Raw genomic sequence first — 14119 nt, 5'->3', positions numbered from 1 at the left:
ATTCTCCTCTCATGATCTTGGGCACACATGCACACGCACCCAGTGTGAGTTTTAAGCCACCGGGTCCAGAATGTGAACTGTAGTCGATTACATGAGAGTCCAATGACATAGTCATTATACTAACTGCTTGTCCCTATCAAATTTTTTAAAGAAGTATTTATTTATATTTATCATTATTATTGTTTTTTAAATTTGCTATTGGGCACATGTGCTCACCAAAGAGAGAGAGAGAGAGAAAGCAAAAAAGCAAGTCACAGGTCCAGAACTCAAACTGCCATGTGTCAGGTGGGAATTCAGTGCTTTAATCACCACACCACTTGCTGGCTCCATGGTTCATCTATTTAAAGAGCTTGCCACTGGGTCCAGATTGATCAAGTCCTTTTAGATCTTACCCTGAGTCTCTTGCACTTACTGGATTAGGTAAAATCTTTCCCAGTTTCAGCTGATACTTTTCAATAGGTCTGCCATATACTTTTCAGTTAAGTACTGTTGACTATTTTGAGTCTGAAGGCAGTGCCATCAGATGCCCCATTGCTTTTTATCTGCCTTTTCCCATACAGGCAATGTATTTTTTAAACCTGTCTGACTAGCACCCAACAGAGATATTAAATAAACAAATTCCATAAAGTAGAATTATGTGATTATCATGTGTGCTATAAAAGAAAATTATAGTATGCTATGAAAGCAAGTACTTGCAACATTTTTCTTTCCTTGGTCTTATCCCAGTCTGGAATATCCTTCCCTTATGTTTCATTTATTCAAAATATTAGAGCTCTGTATCAGATAAACAAACCCATAGCTGCTTTTCTTGGGACCATAGGCACATTTATTACCCAAGAAGGAGAATGGGTCTGTATGAGTGAACATCTAGGAGCAGGGAGGGACTATCCCCACTAAGTACTTCTATAAAAATAGTAGAACACAAAAATAAAATGTGTTTTCCTAACTGTATTCCTGATTCCCAAGTGCTCCACTTAACTTTATGCATGCTATTCCAGGGCCCAGAATATGACCACCAATATACGCACGGATCTTGTCCTACCAGGAGTAAACTTCATATTTCCACTTCTCTCTACTAGTCTGTTTTTAACTGACCATTTGTTTCAGAAAGCGAGGCTGTATTTTCTCTGCATGTCCAAAAGTTCAATCCATCCATTATCGCCCCCCCTTTTTCTGTCCTATTGGTTTATCTCTTTCTCTTTATAGCTCTACACTATTAACATAAAAATTGAGCTAACTTTTCTTCCAACTAAAATATAAACTTTCCCACCAGTGTGCTTGTTCTTTCTCTTTCTGTATTTTATGGCCAAATATCAACATACTAGTCCTAGTATTATTTTATGTTTTACTCTCTTTTACTTTACCTCCTCAATTTCCTTATCACCACTTCACTTTTCTCAATGCCTTAACCAGTCTCCTATTGCCAACGCTCTTAACTTCTAAATCCAAATGATCTATTGTAGTACTTTTTCGGTCCTTTTCCTTACATTGTGATGACATTGAGTACAGTTAACTGTTCTCTTAAAGGTCTCTCCTTTGGCACCAAATACGATTTTCTCCTGGATTATCGCCTATGGCTCTGCTTATTTCCAGCTTTCTCGTTGCCTCCTCTTTCCATCTACCTTTTCCAAGTAGATGCTACACAATAATAAATCTCCAACCCTCTTGTCAACACACTTACCCTACCACATCTGTCTCAGCTTCATCTGTGGATTTAGATGATAATTCCAAAGTTTTACTTTCAATTCTAGAGTCATATTTACAATGACCTAATGGACATTGTCAACCTACTATCCTTTTGATACTTCAAACTTGGTATATTCTGAATCATGCTTTCTTCTTTTCAGTATGTTCACTAAATTTACTAAATATATATGTATAGAGGTCTACAATGTAGCAACTGGTTTTCTAGGTACAATAGTGAATTAAATAAGATAAAGTAATTTCTGTACCTGTGGTGCATTTATTCTACTTATGAGGATTGCATTCTGAGTAATTTATATTATGGTGTCTCCAAGATGTTCTGTGTGAATACACATTAAGTTGCCCTTTTTCTTTTTCTTATTGCTACATATCAATGCATGCACTACAGTTTGTTTCACTGGGTCCAGGATAATTGACACTGATATTGTTTGCAATGTTTTGCTTTTAAAGTACATTGTAGTGGGACCAGCAGTTGGCATAATGTTATGTCGCTGGACTCCCATGTAATCGACTGCAGTTTGAGTCCTGGACCCGGTGGCTTAAACTCACACCAGGCGTGTGTGTATACATGCCCAAGATTCTGAGAGGAGAATGAAAGACGAGGGATTGTGGTGTGGCCATCCCTCCTGGGGGTGATTTTTCACTTTCTGTCTCTCTGTCTCTCTCTGTCTTTCTGGCAAGCACACGGGCCCTATAGCAAAAATCTCTCCAGAAAAAAAAAAAAATACATTGTAGTAAGTACCCTTAGATGTATGGCTTTATCTATCTACATAACTGTATAAGCAAGTAGAAGCTGGGTCCAGGATTATGTACATCTACAATACTGAAAGACATTCAAACAACTATTTTCCATAAAGTTTGCACCAATTAACTGTACGAGTAATTTGTGAGAGTATCTGTTTTTCCACACCTTTGATAACATAGGTATCAAAATATTTTCCCATATAATTTCCTAAATAATTATGTAGAAATTAGCTATCAGTCTAATTGCTTACAAAGCAGCCAGAGGGAAATGATAGAGTACCTACAAGAAAAGAGAAAATCCTCACAGTTACGAAGAGTTAGTCCTGAAAATGCAAGACTGGTTCAACATTCAAAATTCATTCAATATAATTCACCAGATTAACAGACTATGGAAGAAAAAACACATGATCATGTCAATAGATGCAAAAAAAAGCACTAGAAAAAACTGAAACCCATCCATAATAAAAACTCTCAGCAAATTAGGAATAGAAGGGACTTTCTTTGATCTAATAAAAAGTACCTATTAAAAAAATTGTAGTTAACATATTTAATAGTAGAAACAATCTTTTCTGACAGAGATGGGAGAATACAAAACTGTTTGCTCTCACCATTTATTTTTTTTAGAATTGTACTGAATGTTCCAGCCAGTGCAATATAGCAAGTAAAAGATATAAAAGGCACATAGATTGGAAATGAAGAAATGAAACTGTCCTTATTCACAGGTGATATAATCTCTATAAAATATTTAAATAACTTTCCACAAAACTCTTAGAACTAAGAAAGAATCTTGGCAAATATGTAAGACATGCACTAATATACAACAATTATTTTAGCACATATTTATATACTATCAATGGCAACTGAAAAACAGAATATTTTTAAAACACCATTTACTATAGCTCTGAAAAATAAATACCTAGGTATGAACCTAACAAAAGCTGTGCAGAATCTATAGGATAAAAAAAAACACAAAACAAAGGTGAAAGAAACCAAAGAAGAGTTAAATACATGGATTGGAAGGCTCGATATTAAGATACTGATTCTTCCAGCATCGATCTACAGAGTTAACATTTATCCCAATCAAAACCCTAGTAGGATATTTGTAAATACAATCAAGTTGATTCTAAAGTGACTCAGAAAATAATTTGGCAGAAACAAAAAATAAAAAAGAATAAATTTAAAAGACTCCCCCTGTATGATTTCATGACTTTAATGTCTTACTAACCAAGACAGTATGGTATTAGTAAAATTATATACACATAAATTAATAAGACAAAATAGTTCAGAAACATATGCATAGAAATTTTGCTAACTTATTATTAATACTACAGAGGCAATTCTTTGGATAAGGGATAATTTTTTCAACAAATGGTGCCGAAACAAGTGGGCATTTATGCACAAAAATATATATGCCTTGACCCATGTGTCATGTCTTAACCAAAAGTTAGCTTGAAGTAAATCATGAACTTAACAGTAAACTCTCCATTTAGAAATAGTTTGAAAAAAGAAAACACAGAGAACTTTCAAGGATTTGAATTAGAAAAAGAATTCTTAGATAAAAGAACCCAATCTCTTAATAGAAAAAAAAAAACTAATCAATTGTACTTCATCTAATCTCAAATCCTTTTCTCCATAAACAAAAAGGGAATGAAAACCAAAGAAAATATCTGATAATCACAAACCCAGTAAAAGATTTAAATCCTCAATTGAAAAGGGCCTCTCAGAAATCAACAATCTAATAACAAATATTAGGTAAAAAATGGACAAAGGATTTGAACAGACACTTTGCCAAAGACTGCAAGTAAGCACATGAAAAGATGTTCAACATCTTAAAACCACAATCAGATTCTATTACACCATTATTCCTTAGAATGGTCAAGAAATAAAACCAAAAGAAAAAACACAAAGCAAACAAAACTTGAACAACAGAAAAACCCTGACAATACCAAGTGCTGACAAGGAAGCAAAATAACTAGAACTTTCACACACTGCTGGAAGGAATGAAAATGGTAAAGCCATTCTGGAAAATAGCTTGGCAATTTCTTATCTGCAATCTTATGCCCAAGTTGTATTTAACCCAGAAAAATGAAAACTTTCATATAAAAACTTCTGTTTAGAGCACATTATGTTTAGGGTAGCATTGTTTAGAATCACTGAAAACCAGAAACAGTCTGAAAGTTCTTCCTCAGTGAACTCTTGTATAATAAAATACTTCTCTGAAATAAAAAGAATCAAATTACTCATACACACGACAGCATGATTTACAAATGCATTCTACTAAGTGAAAGCAACTACACTCAAAAGATTACAAATGGTATACTTTTATTGATATAAAATTCTAGAAAAGCCAAAAGCATAGAGAGAAATCAGTATAAGGAGTCCTTAAGATTTGGATGAGAGAGATTTTTGACTGCTAACAGACAGTATGCAGGAATATTTGGGGGTGAAGGAGCTGTGCTATATCTTGTTATCTTGTTTGTGGTAGTGCTTACAAGACTCTAGAGATCAAAACGCATAGAACTAAACACACAAAAATTGGCAAATTGTATTTGATATAAATTTTTAAATAATTTTCATATATATAATTTGAAATATGTATATATATACATGTGTGTATGTATATATACATACATATATGTATATACACACATATATGTCAAATTATACATGTATGAAGATTATATATATACACACATATATATATAGATATTTATATATGTATATATTTATATATATAAAACAAAAACAAGACAAAAATCTACATCCTATGAACAGAAAATCTCATGCTGAAGAAGTGAGAATCCTATACATCTTCCAAAAATGAAACAAATCATAAAACATGAAGAAAAAAAAAGTGAGAACTCTCTTAGGCTTCACTACTCAAAACTCTAGAAAGCCAGGGTGTAAAAAGTTACTGGTTGCATTTACACACTACTGTTCAATTCTCCTTGATTCTTCACCTTCTTCTTTCAAAAGGATATAAACAGCATCCTGGCAAAAAGACACAGGCATCCTTCTACGTAATGACGTATGATAGCACCGCTGTGGGCTCACTGCACTGGGTGTAACCTCAGAGTTCTTGTTCTCACAGGAGGAAGAAATAGGGAAAAGCGGTTTGAGTCAAGCACGTGCAGAGTCAGGTCTTCTGTAAGATTCATTCTATGACATTTTAAATGGAAATAAGCCCTCTACTCCACAATTTCTTCTTGAAGCCTACATTTTCATGAAACACCACCAATCAAAAGTCTTATACAAAATACATACTATTAAGCTTTTGAATGAAAATTAAGATGTATGAAGCTATTGATATGAAAAAGTCAACCGATTTCACGTATAAATCTCCTAGTGGGTAATGTGTGTGAAATATTTTCAACCCACTGCTTTATAGTTTTTTGTTTTTCTTTTAAACCCATAGACTGTGGTTCCTCTCAGATAAAACCTTCAGCCATACCAAAGAAAATATCTGATTACTAGACTGAAGTCAACAGATGTAACTATGCCCCAAGTCTTGAAATCTATGCCTATGAGCCTCTAAATCTTGTTAACCTTTGAGGACTATGGAGTAGAGTTTTAGCTGCTGATGTCACTTTGAACTTGAGACACACATATATAAGACCAGTTGTCCAAATCCATGTCATTTCTGTAGCCTGGGACGGTAGCCAAGAACACAGGTGTATCCCTGACTCCTTGTAAAATAAAAAATTGAAATGAATCAATATGAACACCTTCACTCTGTTGAAGTGTTTGGGATATGCATGTGGTAGAGAAGACCGAGAATACAGACATGCAGGTTTTTCTGCACACCTGACCGAGGGTGAACCCAGTTGCCTCTGTGCATGGTACAGTACAAAGTGTTAGTGCTGAAATCTATTAAGGCATAAGAGAAATAGATGAATCACAAATTCCTAAACAAAAATCAGAGAAGGTCGTAAAACTATTACATGCATTTTATTAGATGCAAAGTCTTGCTCCTTCATATCCAACCTCCGTATTACACAATTACGCTTAACCTCAAGGTTTATCATTTACATTGTGCATGAAATGGAGTGAATGTGTTTTCCTTTTCCACTTCAAGGGTGAGAAAAACATGAAATTATAAAAGTAATAATGTTTTGAAAAGAAAATGGCATATTCGGGGCAAGATAGTATTTTCTTTAATAGCCACTGCTGACCTTCTCCCAATTCATGGTGATTCTCCAGATAGCAAATCTAATGGCTAAGTTGTTATTTCGTATCTGTGATGTGTAAACACCGCTTAGGTGAGTTTAAGCAATAGTGTAAGAATGGTATTCTGTACAGGGTTTCCACATGTACTCAGAACAAATGGACACAATAAGTTAAATCATCAAGACATACTACCCACAAAAGCTTATATTTTCACAAATACTGCACTATAAAATAATATCGCAGGACACTTTTTGAAGATGAACATTTTCAGCCCTTCAACTTTCAAAATATAATTTCTGCTTAAGAATGACTTGGCTGGTTAAGTGGCTTTCCTAAGATAATTAGACACAGGTTTTATATATAAAAAATGAATGAGAAAATTAATTAGCAGTGGTCAGTCCAGTGTTTCCACGGTCTTAATCATCGAGGACTGTAGAATGGTCATTCAAATTGATTTAGATCACCTAACACTTCTAAAACAACAAGCAAAACACCTCTCATTACTTCTAATTCATGCATTCTGATTGCTGTACTCATTCTTTTACCACACTTGTAGTTTAGCTTTACAGTTTTCAGTTGTCTTAAAGTTTATTTATTTTATCCATGATATGTATGCTGGAGAGAGAGAGACAGACACACTTTGACAAGGTCTTGTCATTCCTCAATCCCATTTTTCCACTTCACCACTTCCTCAGGGTTGTGGGTATATGTGTGCATACATACTAGGTATGTTTTCAAGCTCACCTAAGGACCTGAGCCCACAGTCAGCCATGAGACTTCCAGCACTGTAATTCAGTTTGCTACTAGCTGTGTCACTAGGCTGGACCACAATTTTCTTCACTAGTTAGAGAATGGATATCTCTATTGAGTTGCATCTTTGTATGGTGCTAAGCACGATCAAGGAATTCAGATTACTATAAAGAGCTAGAATTTCTAGATCTTCAAAATTAAACTCAAAGATCCCTATAGCCCATGTAGTTTAACTATCTTATCATCTGCTTACCATATCCTGGACAGTTGACATAAATTTTCTCATTTAATCTTCACAAAAATTCATAGACAGAACAATTATCAATTCCATTTTATATATGGAGAACCAGAGGTCTAGTGACTAGGTAATTTGACCAAAGTCTCAGTTTACAACTGGAGAATCTAGAATTTTAACCCACATTTTGTCTAACCCAGAACACTTTCTTTTTTCTCCTTGCTGAACCTCCTCATCTACAATATATCAGCACTGGCATGAAGCTTATTCTAACGGCACAAAAATTTTTTGGATGGCTCTGGTTATAAATCACTTGATGTCCAACAACTAACCAGAAAAAAAACTACAGCATACCATGAAAATTCAAGTTATCATTTATCATCAAAAATTACATCCTGATCCTGCTGTGGTGGGAGGAGTCTAAACTTACAGTTTAGTTTGCCTTTTGAAAATAATTTCCAAAATCATAATCATTCTGTTATGTATTATTTACTTGGTTTTGATATGATAGTCAAATACCTTCCTGTCCTAAGAAAAACTTAAAAGACAGGATTTCTCTAGTTGCGCCATTCCTTGGTTGAGGGCTCAGCACTCTGTATAATAAATCCATATTAGTTTAGCCTGAAAAGTATTCATGCTGATGAGGTTACAATCAACTAATCTTGTGATTCTTTCTCAGACATTTTTACTATAGGGTGTGTGTGTGCGCGCCAGAGAGACAGAAAACGAGAAATAACCCCCCAGGCGAGATGGTCATGCCACAATTCCTTCTTCTCCATTCTCCTTTGAGGATTTGGGGTATGTGCACACCCAGAATTGCATGATTTTGGGTGTCTGGCATGTTTCAAGTCTCCAGCTCTGGGATTCAAACTATGCTCAACCATGTGGGAATCCAGTGCCTTAAACACTGCACTACCTGCTGGCCCCGACCTTGTGAGTCTTAAAAGAACTTCCAAGCAATTTCTGTAGACTATCTTATTCTAATTAGAATTACTTTGTGACAGATTGACCTGGATTAATTTACCTGTAAATAGACTGCATTGAACTCTTAACGGGATCATTTAAGCTCACTTACTGTCATGTATTATGATCACACACATACACACACACACACACACACACACACACACACACACACACACACACACCTCAAGCGTATTCAAATGTTAAGATTATAACCAAGTTTTATATTATCCAAAAGCATACTACCTTAATGATAATTGCTACTATTTGCAGCTCATGTCAGTTTCTACTGAGATGATTACACCATTGCTTTTTGTTTGTTTGTTTGTTTGTTTTTGAGAGAGGGTTTTCATTACAGGGAATATGTGCTCACCAGAAGGAGAGAGAGACAGAGAGACAGAAAGCAAGAAATCCCCCCCGGGAGGATGGCCATGCCTCAATCCCTTCTCCTCCATTCTCCTCTCGGGATCTTGGGCATGCATGAACACACGCCCAGCGTGAGTTTAAGCCACTGGGTTCAGGACTCGAACCGCGGTTGACTACATGGGAGTTCAGCAACATAGCCATTACGCTAACTGCTGATCCCAATCTCACCATTTCTAATCAGATGCAATAAACTCACACGTACAGCCTGCTAGTTCCCTACTTGTAGTAGCAGAAAGACATGTTCAGTTTAACAAGTGTCTATACCAAGTTACCTAATAAAACCTTGGAGTACTGTAACACTGTTATCTGGCATCATGAGATGGTGGTGGCAGCTATACTGAGTTCATTCTTCTAGCTCTCTCCCACACCAATTCCTCCCCCCATTATCTTTGACTTCTTTGTCACTCCAGGAACATGCAATTTGACTCCCAGAGCCTCTTTCTCCGCTCACTTCTCGGTTTATTTTCATGTCCCTACACTTAAAAGGAATGATCTCCCCCAACATGAAGACTAGGCTGGTGTCTTGATCTACCCACTAACCTCCTAGCCAAGGAGCCTTCAAAAGTGCTAATCCCAAGTCCTGAGAACATAAACTAGCACCTGAACACCACATACTAAATGAAAATGAGCTGATACCTAGTTAATTTATATACTGATAGGCTCTGAAAACTTGGTGATACCCTTTGAAATAAACAATACACAGAACAGATTCTTTAGTATCCCCCCAAAAAATAACAAAGAATAGCAATTAATTAGAAATTTGATGTTTAAAATTTTTTTCTTATTTAAAAAGGCAACACAGTATAGCCCTATTATTATATGGTTCTTGTTAAACATAACTTAATCACAATCATGGATAAGTTTAGAAAGTAAAATCCTGACATAAAACAATTACTATAAATTAGGATATGTGTTTTTTTTTTATCCAACACAAGCATTTACTTACATTCAGAAAATATCTATTAAGTGCAAACTATGCACCAAGTGCTAAGGAAGGATCACTCTATTTCTTATTTATATAGGATTATGTTTTCGATGAGCTTATTTTACATTTCTAAGGCCATGACAATATTCTTGTGAGATGAGAAATCGTATAAGGGACATCTAAATAATTTTCAAAGGAAACTGCTTGCCAAATAGTCTATGGAAACATAAAAAAGATTTAGGTTTTAGTTTCTCATATTTAGTTTAAGCTATCAAACCTGTTCCTCTCCACTTTCAAGATTTTAAGCCATCTCTTCTCTACTATACAAGTAAGATTCACTCAGGAAATAACAAAATTCTCTTGAAGTAAATTACAAATAATATATGTGAATCTACATGTTAACAAATTGAGTACAGGGTTAACCACAACATGCAACCAAAGTAAACATAAATGACCAGAACCCATATGCAATGGAATTTATACATATATGGGTTGATCAGTTTTGCACTGCCAGAACAATGCATCACACAATAAAATCCTAATATAACCTGCCTATTGTATAAAACATGCCTGAATTAACATGCAATTTATTGGTAGTGTTGCAAGGCCATGGAAAAAATTCCAGTAACTAATCCTCTGTTGGAACCTCCCAATGAATTTAATTATAGATCTGTCTATAATGAAAACTCCCTACATGAAATACTTGCTTGGAAATCTACTCAGCAAACTCAAGAAATTTTGAAAACAAATAATATGCATCTGATTGTTGCAAAGATACTTACAGTAGAAGTTCCTTTTTGCTCGTGGGTTCATCATTTGGTGATGTTTTTATCAGGAGTCATCCTGCTTTTCATCTTTAATGCTGTTCTCCCTCCAACGTTTCTTATCCGTAATTTCCAAAGCAGAGCCACTTGCACTAACAAGCCATCGTCCCATACTGTTTCCTTTTTGTGTGAATTTTACCCTGTAGATCGATTTCCTGTCCAAAAACACTCAAAATGAACAAACGCTGCTGTATGCAAGTGAAATGTGCTACTCAAGTCCTCTGTTTGTGCAGTTAGGTTCAGGAAGAAATTCCCTGATTAAAAAGAGGAACTATATCCCGGTCATTCCAGACAACTTAGAAGACAGTTTCTTCCTTATGAATGACCATGTCGAACTTGCCATCATCATTTATTCCTACTAGCGTGTGGCTGTTTACACATACCCATACCCATCTATGTACTGTGAGCAGACTCAAGTCCCCTCCCAATTGCCGGAGAAACAATATCCCCACTATATTTTCAAATCAGGCTTAGTATGCTTTGAAGTACATAATGTTTTCCATTCCTGAAAGGACAAAGAGATCTACATTGTCAAAGTTTATTTTTAAGCTCATGTGCTTGCTAAATGCAGTGGCAAACAGGCTTTCCGTGCCTGTAGTAAGTACCATTGCTGGAACCTATTAATGCAGACAGATGAATCGTTGGCTCCATTCCACATAAGCTTTTATTTCTTGTTTCTTACCTTATCTAAACTGCATTGGTTATAATTTTTAGAATTGGGAATGTTATTGGTTTTTGGAACTTGCTTGTTTTACCAGGATAGAAGCAATGTAAGAAAGTCAAACAGGAGAAAAGTTTTAAGGAGCTTTGGATGAGAGCTGAAAGTAATTAGAGGTAGATTCTGTTCTGGAAGAAGTCTAAGAGACATTTGGAGACAACAAAAATGACAACCAATTTCAAATAAAGGAGAGAAAGGTAAAGAGTGAAAGAGAGACAAGGGGAGAAAAACAGCAAAAGAAAGAGAAAGAGATGCCTTGACTATTAGTAATAATTCTTCACATGTTTCCTTATTGTTGGGAAAGCAAATTGCTCTGGTTTGTATAACCCCCTACCAGTCTGCTCAACCGACCAAAATTAGCCCACATGTCATCTAATACCAGACTAAGACTTGTGGAAACACATTATTGCTCTATTAAAGCCCTAACAAAATACAGCTGAGCAGTGAGCATTAGGTGGTGGGGTGACCCTGAGGTAATATGATCTGTGCTATGGAATTTCTAGCCCAAATTTTAAACATCTGGTTTTGATACGGTAATAAATGTGATAATGTACGTTAAATATCAGTATTCACGTAACATAATCCTTCCAACTGACTGAAACAATGAAGGCTTTTCAAATTATATGACAGACAGCCACTTATTTCTGTGCACATACAAAAATGACTGTCTCGTGCATATGTATACACACACACACATACACACACACAGACACAGCAATAACACATAAACTGTCAGCTGGTTTTTCTAGAAATAAGAGTGAGTTTTCTGGATATTCCTTTACCCAATTGCACTTACTTGTAGAAAACTTGTCTGAGACCAAGGGAAGGGAATGAATAAGGAACGTGAAAAATAATAGTGCTAATGGGACCAGACAGAGATGTGAACCCCTGACCTTTGATTCATTAATACCATCTCATGCTTTAATCTGATGAAGTATCCAGCCACTGGCAACCTGAAAAATAAACTAAATTGGATTATCTTTATCCTGTTTTAACTTCATGGGAGTTTCTGTGTTTCAAATCTAGATATTATGATATTAGACATCAAGTAATTTCAATGCTGTAAATGATGCTAGAGTCCAGAAGCTAAAATCTTTTTAAATTATCACCTTAGAATTAGACCAGCCCATCAAAAAGTACTAACCCGTGAGCATTTGCTGGACTTTTATATTTTCACATAAGAAGGCTGACAGAGTGACCTAGAGGCTAGAGAGGATGTGTGGAAGTCACCGAGACCAAAGTCATGCTGGGAATGACAAATGGTTGATTAGTATAGGGTTGAGAAATAAGGGTGACGCTAAGGTTGATTGTGAGCTCATGTGTTACAGAATAGGAAAAGTTTTTGCAGTAGTGTATTAGGCAATCCATTTACATTTATCAAGCATCTATTCTGCCCCAGGCATTGTGTTAAGAACACATTTTTGTGTGCTACATCCGATGATGTAAATATGTACAAAGTAGAGAGGTAGCAAAGATGAAAGAAGAGTTAATTAAGTTTGGAAAGATAAAGGTTGATTCTGAACTGGGTTTAGGGGAGAAATTAGAATTTGCCAAGCAGACAACAGGTGGCAAAAGCATTCCAGGCAATGTAATTAGCATATGCAATAGTGAGATGAGTTGGCAAAGTTATTCCCAAAAACACAAGTGTGTATGATTGGATTCTAAAATTCCAGTGGAATTTTGGAACAGAGCAGGATCATTTGGTTTGGGCTTGTTTCTCTTGTCCAACCATGTGACCTGTATAAAGAAAGAAAACAAACAACAAAAAAAACCCCTAAGCCTTGTATACCTTTGTATCACCTGTATTACTGGTGTGTAATGACTTGGCTGATGAACCAATTGCTTTGCCACTTCGATCTCCAGCAAGGGAGGTCTGAGTACAGCATTCTCTAGCTATATTCTGTTCATCCTCCCAGCAAGGAATCTCACACAAAGTATGTTTGGATATCAAGAATATTGAAAATTTATTCACTCCCTTGTTTCCTCCTGATGTGCAAAGCTTCATGAGTCAGGTGAATGGTATTTGAAAAAGCTGGTACAAAATAAAAACCCCAAATGCTTTTTCTTGGTTTGAGCCAAACCCAAACCTTTTCAAAGGCGTGAAAACATGCAACCACATTGCCTTGGTTTTCCTTTCCTGGGCTGCTCTCCTTCCCGGCGCTGGCCAGCACCACACAGAAGTCTTGCAACATGAGCCATTTCCACGGAATTTTTAATTCTGCCAAAAACAAGAGGGAATGGAAATTTTGAGAGAATGGTTATTCTTAGGAGACTTCTATTCCAGATTCCTAACTCGTGTGGCTCAGATAAGCATCTAAAATGCACTGCCAAACCTTCTGAGGTTCCCCAATGCACTTATTTCCACTCACATTTCTGCATAGAGACCTCAAAGCAACAGTGAATGCAATAGTTTGTCGGAAATATTTTCTGTATGCCAACCCAAGATCCCCCTACCTATGTGGAAATGGGTCTGGAATACCATTTACAACACAAACATTGGTTTAAATGTCCCCAGAACATGTTCAATTTTTAGATGAGACATGTTTACTTTCTCCAAAATCAAAACAATCTACCCCAAAGCAACCCTTCAATTATTTTCTGTTCCTTTGCTTCTGGAAAACTTCAAAATATAGTAAGAATATTTACTTGGTGTATCGTTTAGT

At 35.9% G+C, this 14119-nt stretch overlaps 1 protein-coding gene across 2 annotated transcripts in view; it reads right to left on the bottom strand.

The window, feature by feature from the left end:
• The window catches only part of KCNK2 (potassium two pore domain channel subfamily K member 2), a 209670-nt gene extending 198158 nt beyond the window's left edge, over nt 1-11512 (bottom strand). Inside the window, exons 1-2 of one of the 2 annotated variants that reach the window (XM_006155832.3) lie at nt 11421-11512; nt 10697-10893 (exon numbers count right to left, since the gene is read on the bottom strand). In XM_006155832.3, the coding sequence (XP_006155894.1) occupies nt 10697-10730 (34 nt within the window). In that variant the 5' untranslated portion in view covers nt 10731-10893; nt 11421-11512. Of the gene's footprint in view, nt 1-10696; nt 11162-11420 lie in introns of those variants that run through there. The other variant, XM_027774714.1, reaches the window with a different exon arrangement.
• Between the last annotated feature and the right edge of the window lie 2607 nt (nt 11513-14119).

Source organism: Tupaia chinensis, unplaced genomic scaffold (assembly GCF_000334495.1).
Source record: "Tupaia chinensis unplaced genomic scaffold, TupChi_1.0 Scaffold000473_1, whole genome shotgun sequence".
Taxonomy (NCBI): Eukaryota; Metazoa; Chordata; class Mammalia; order Scandentia; family Tupaiidae; genus Tupaia; species Tupaia belangeri.
This window is presented reverse-complemented; position numbering and strand designations above follow the sequence as displayed.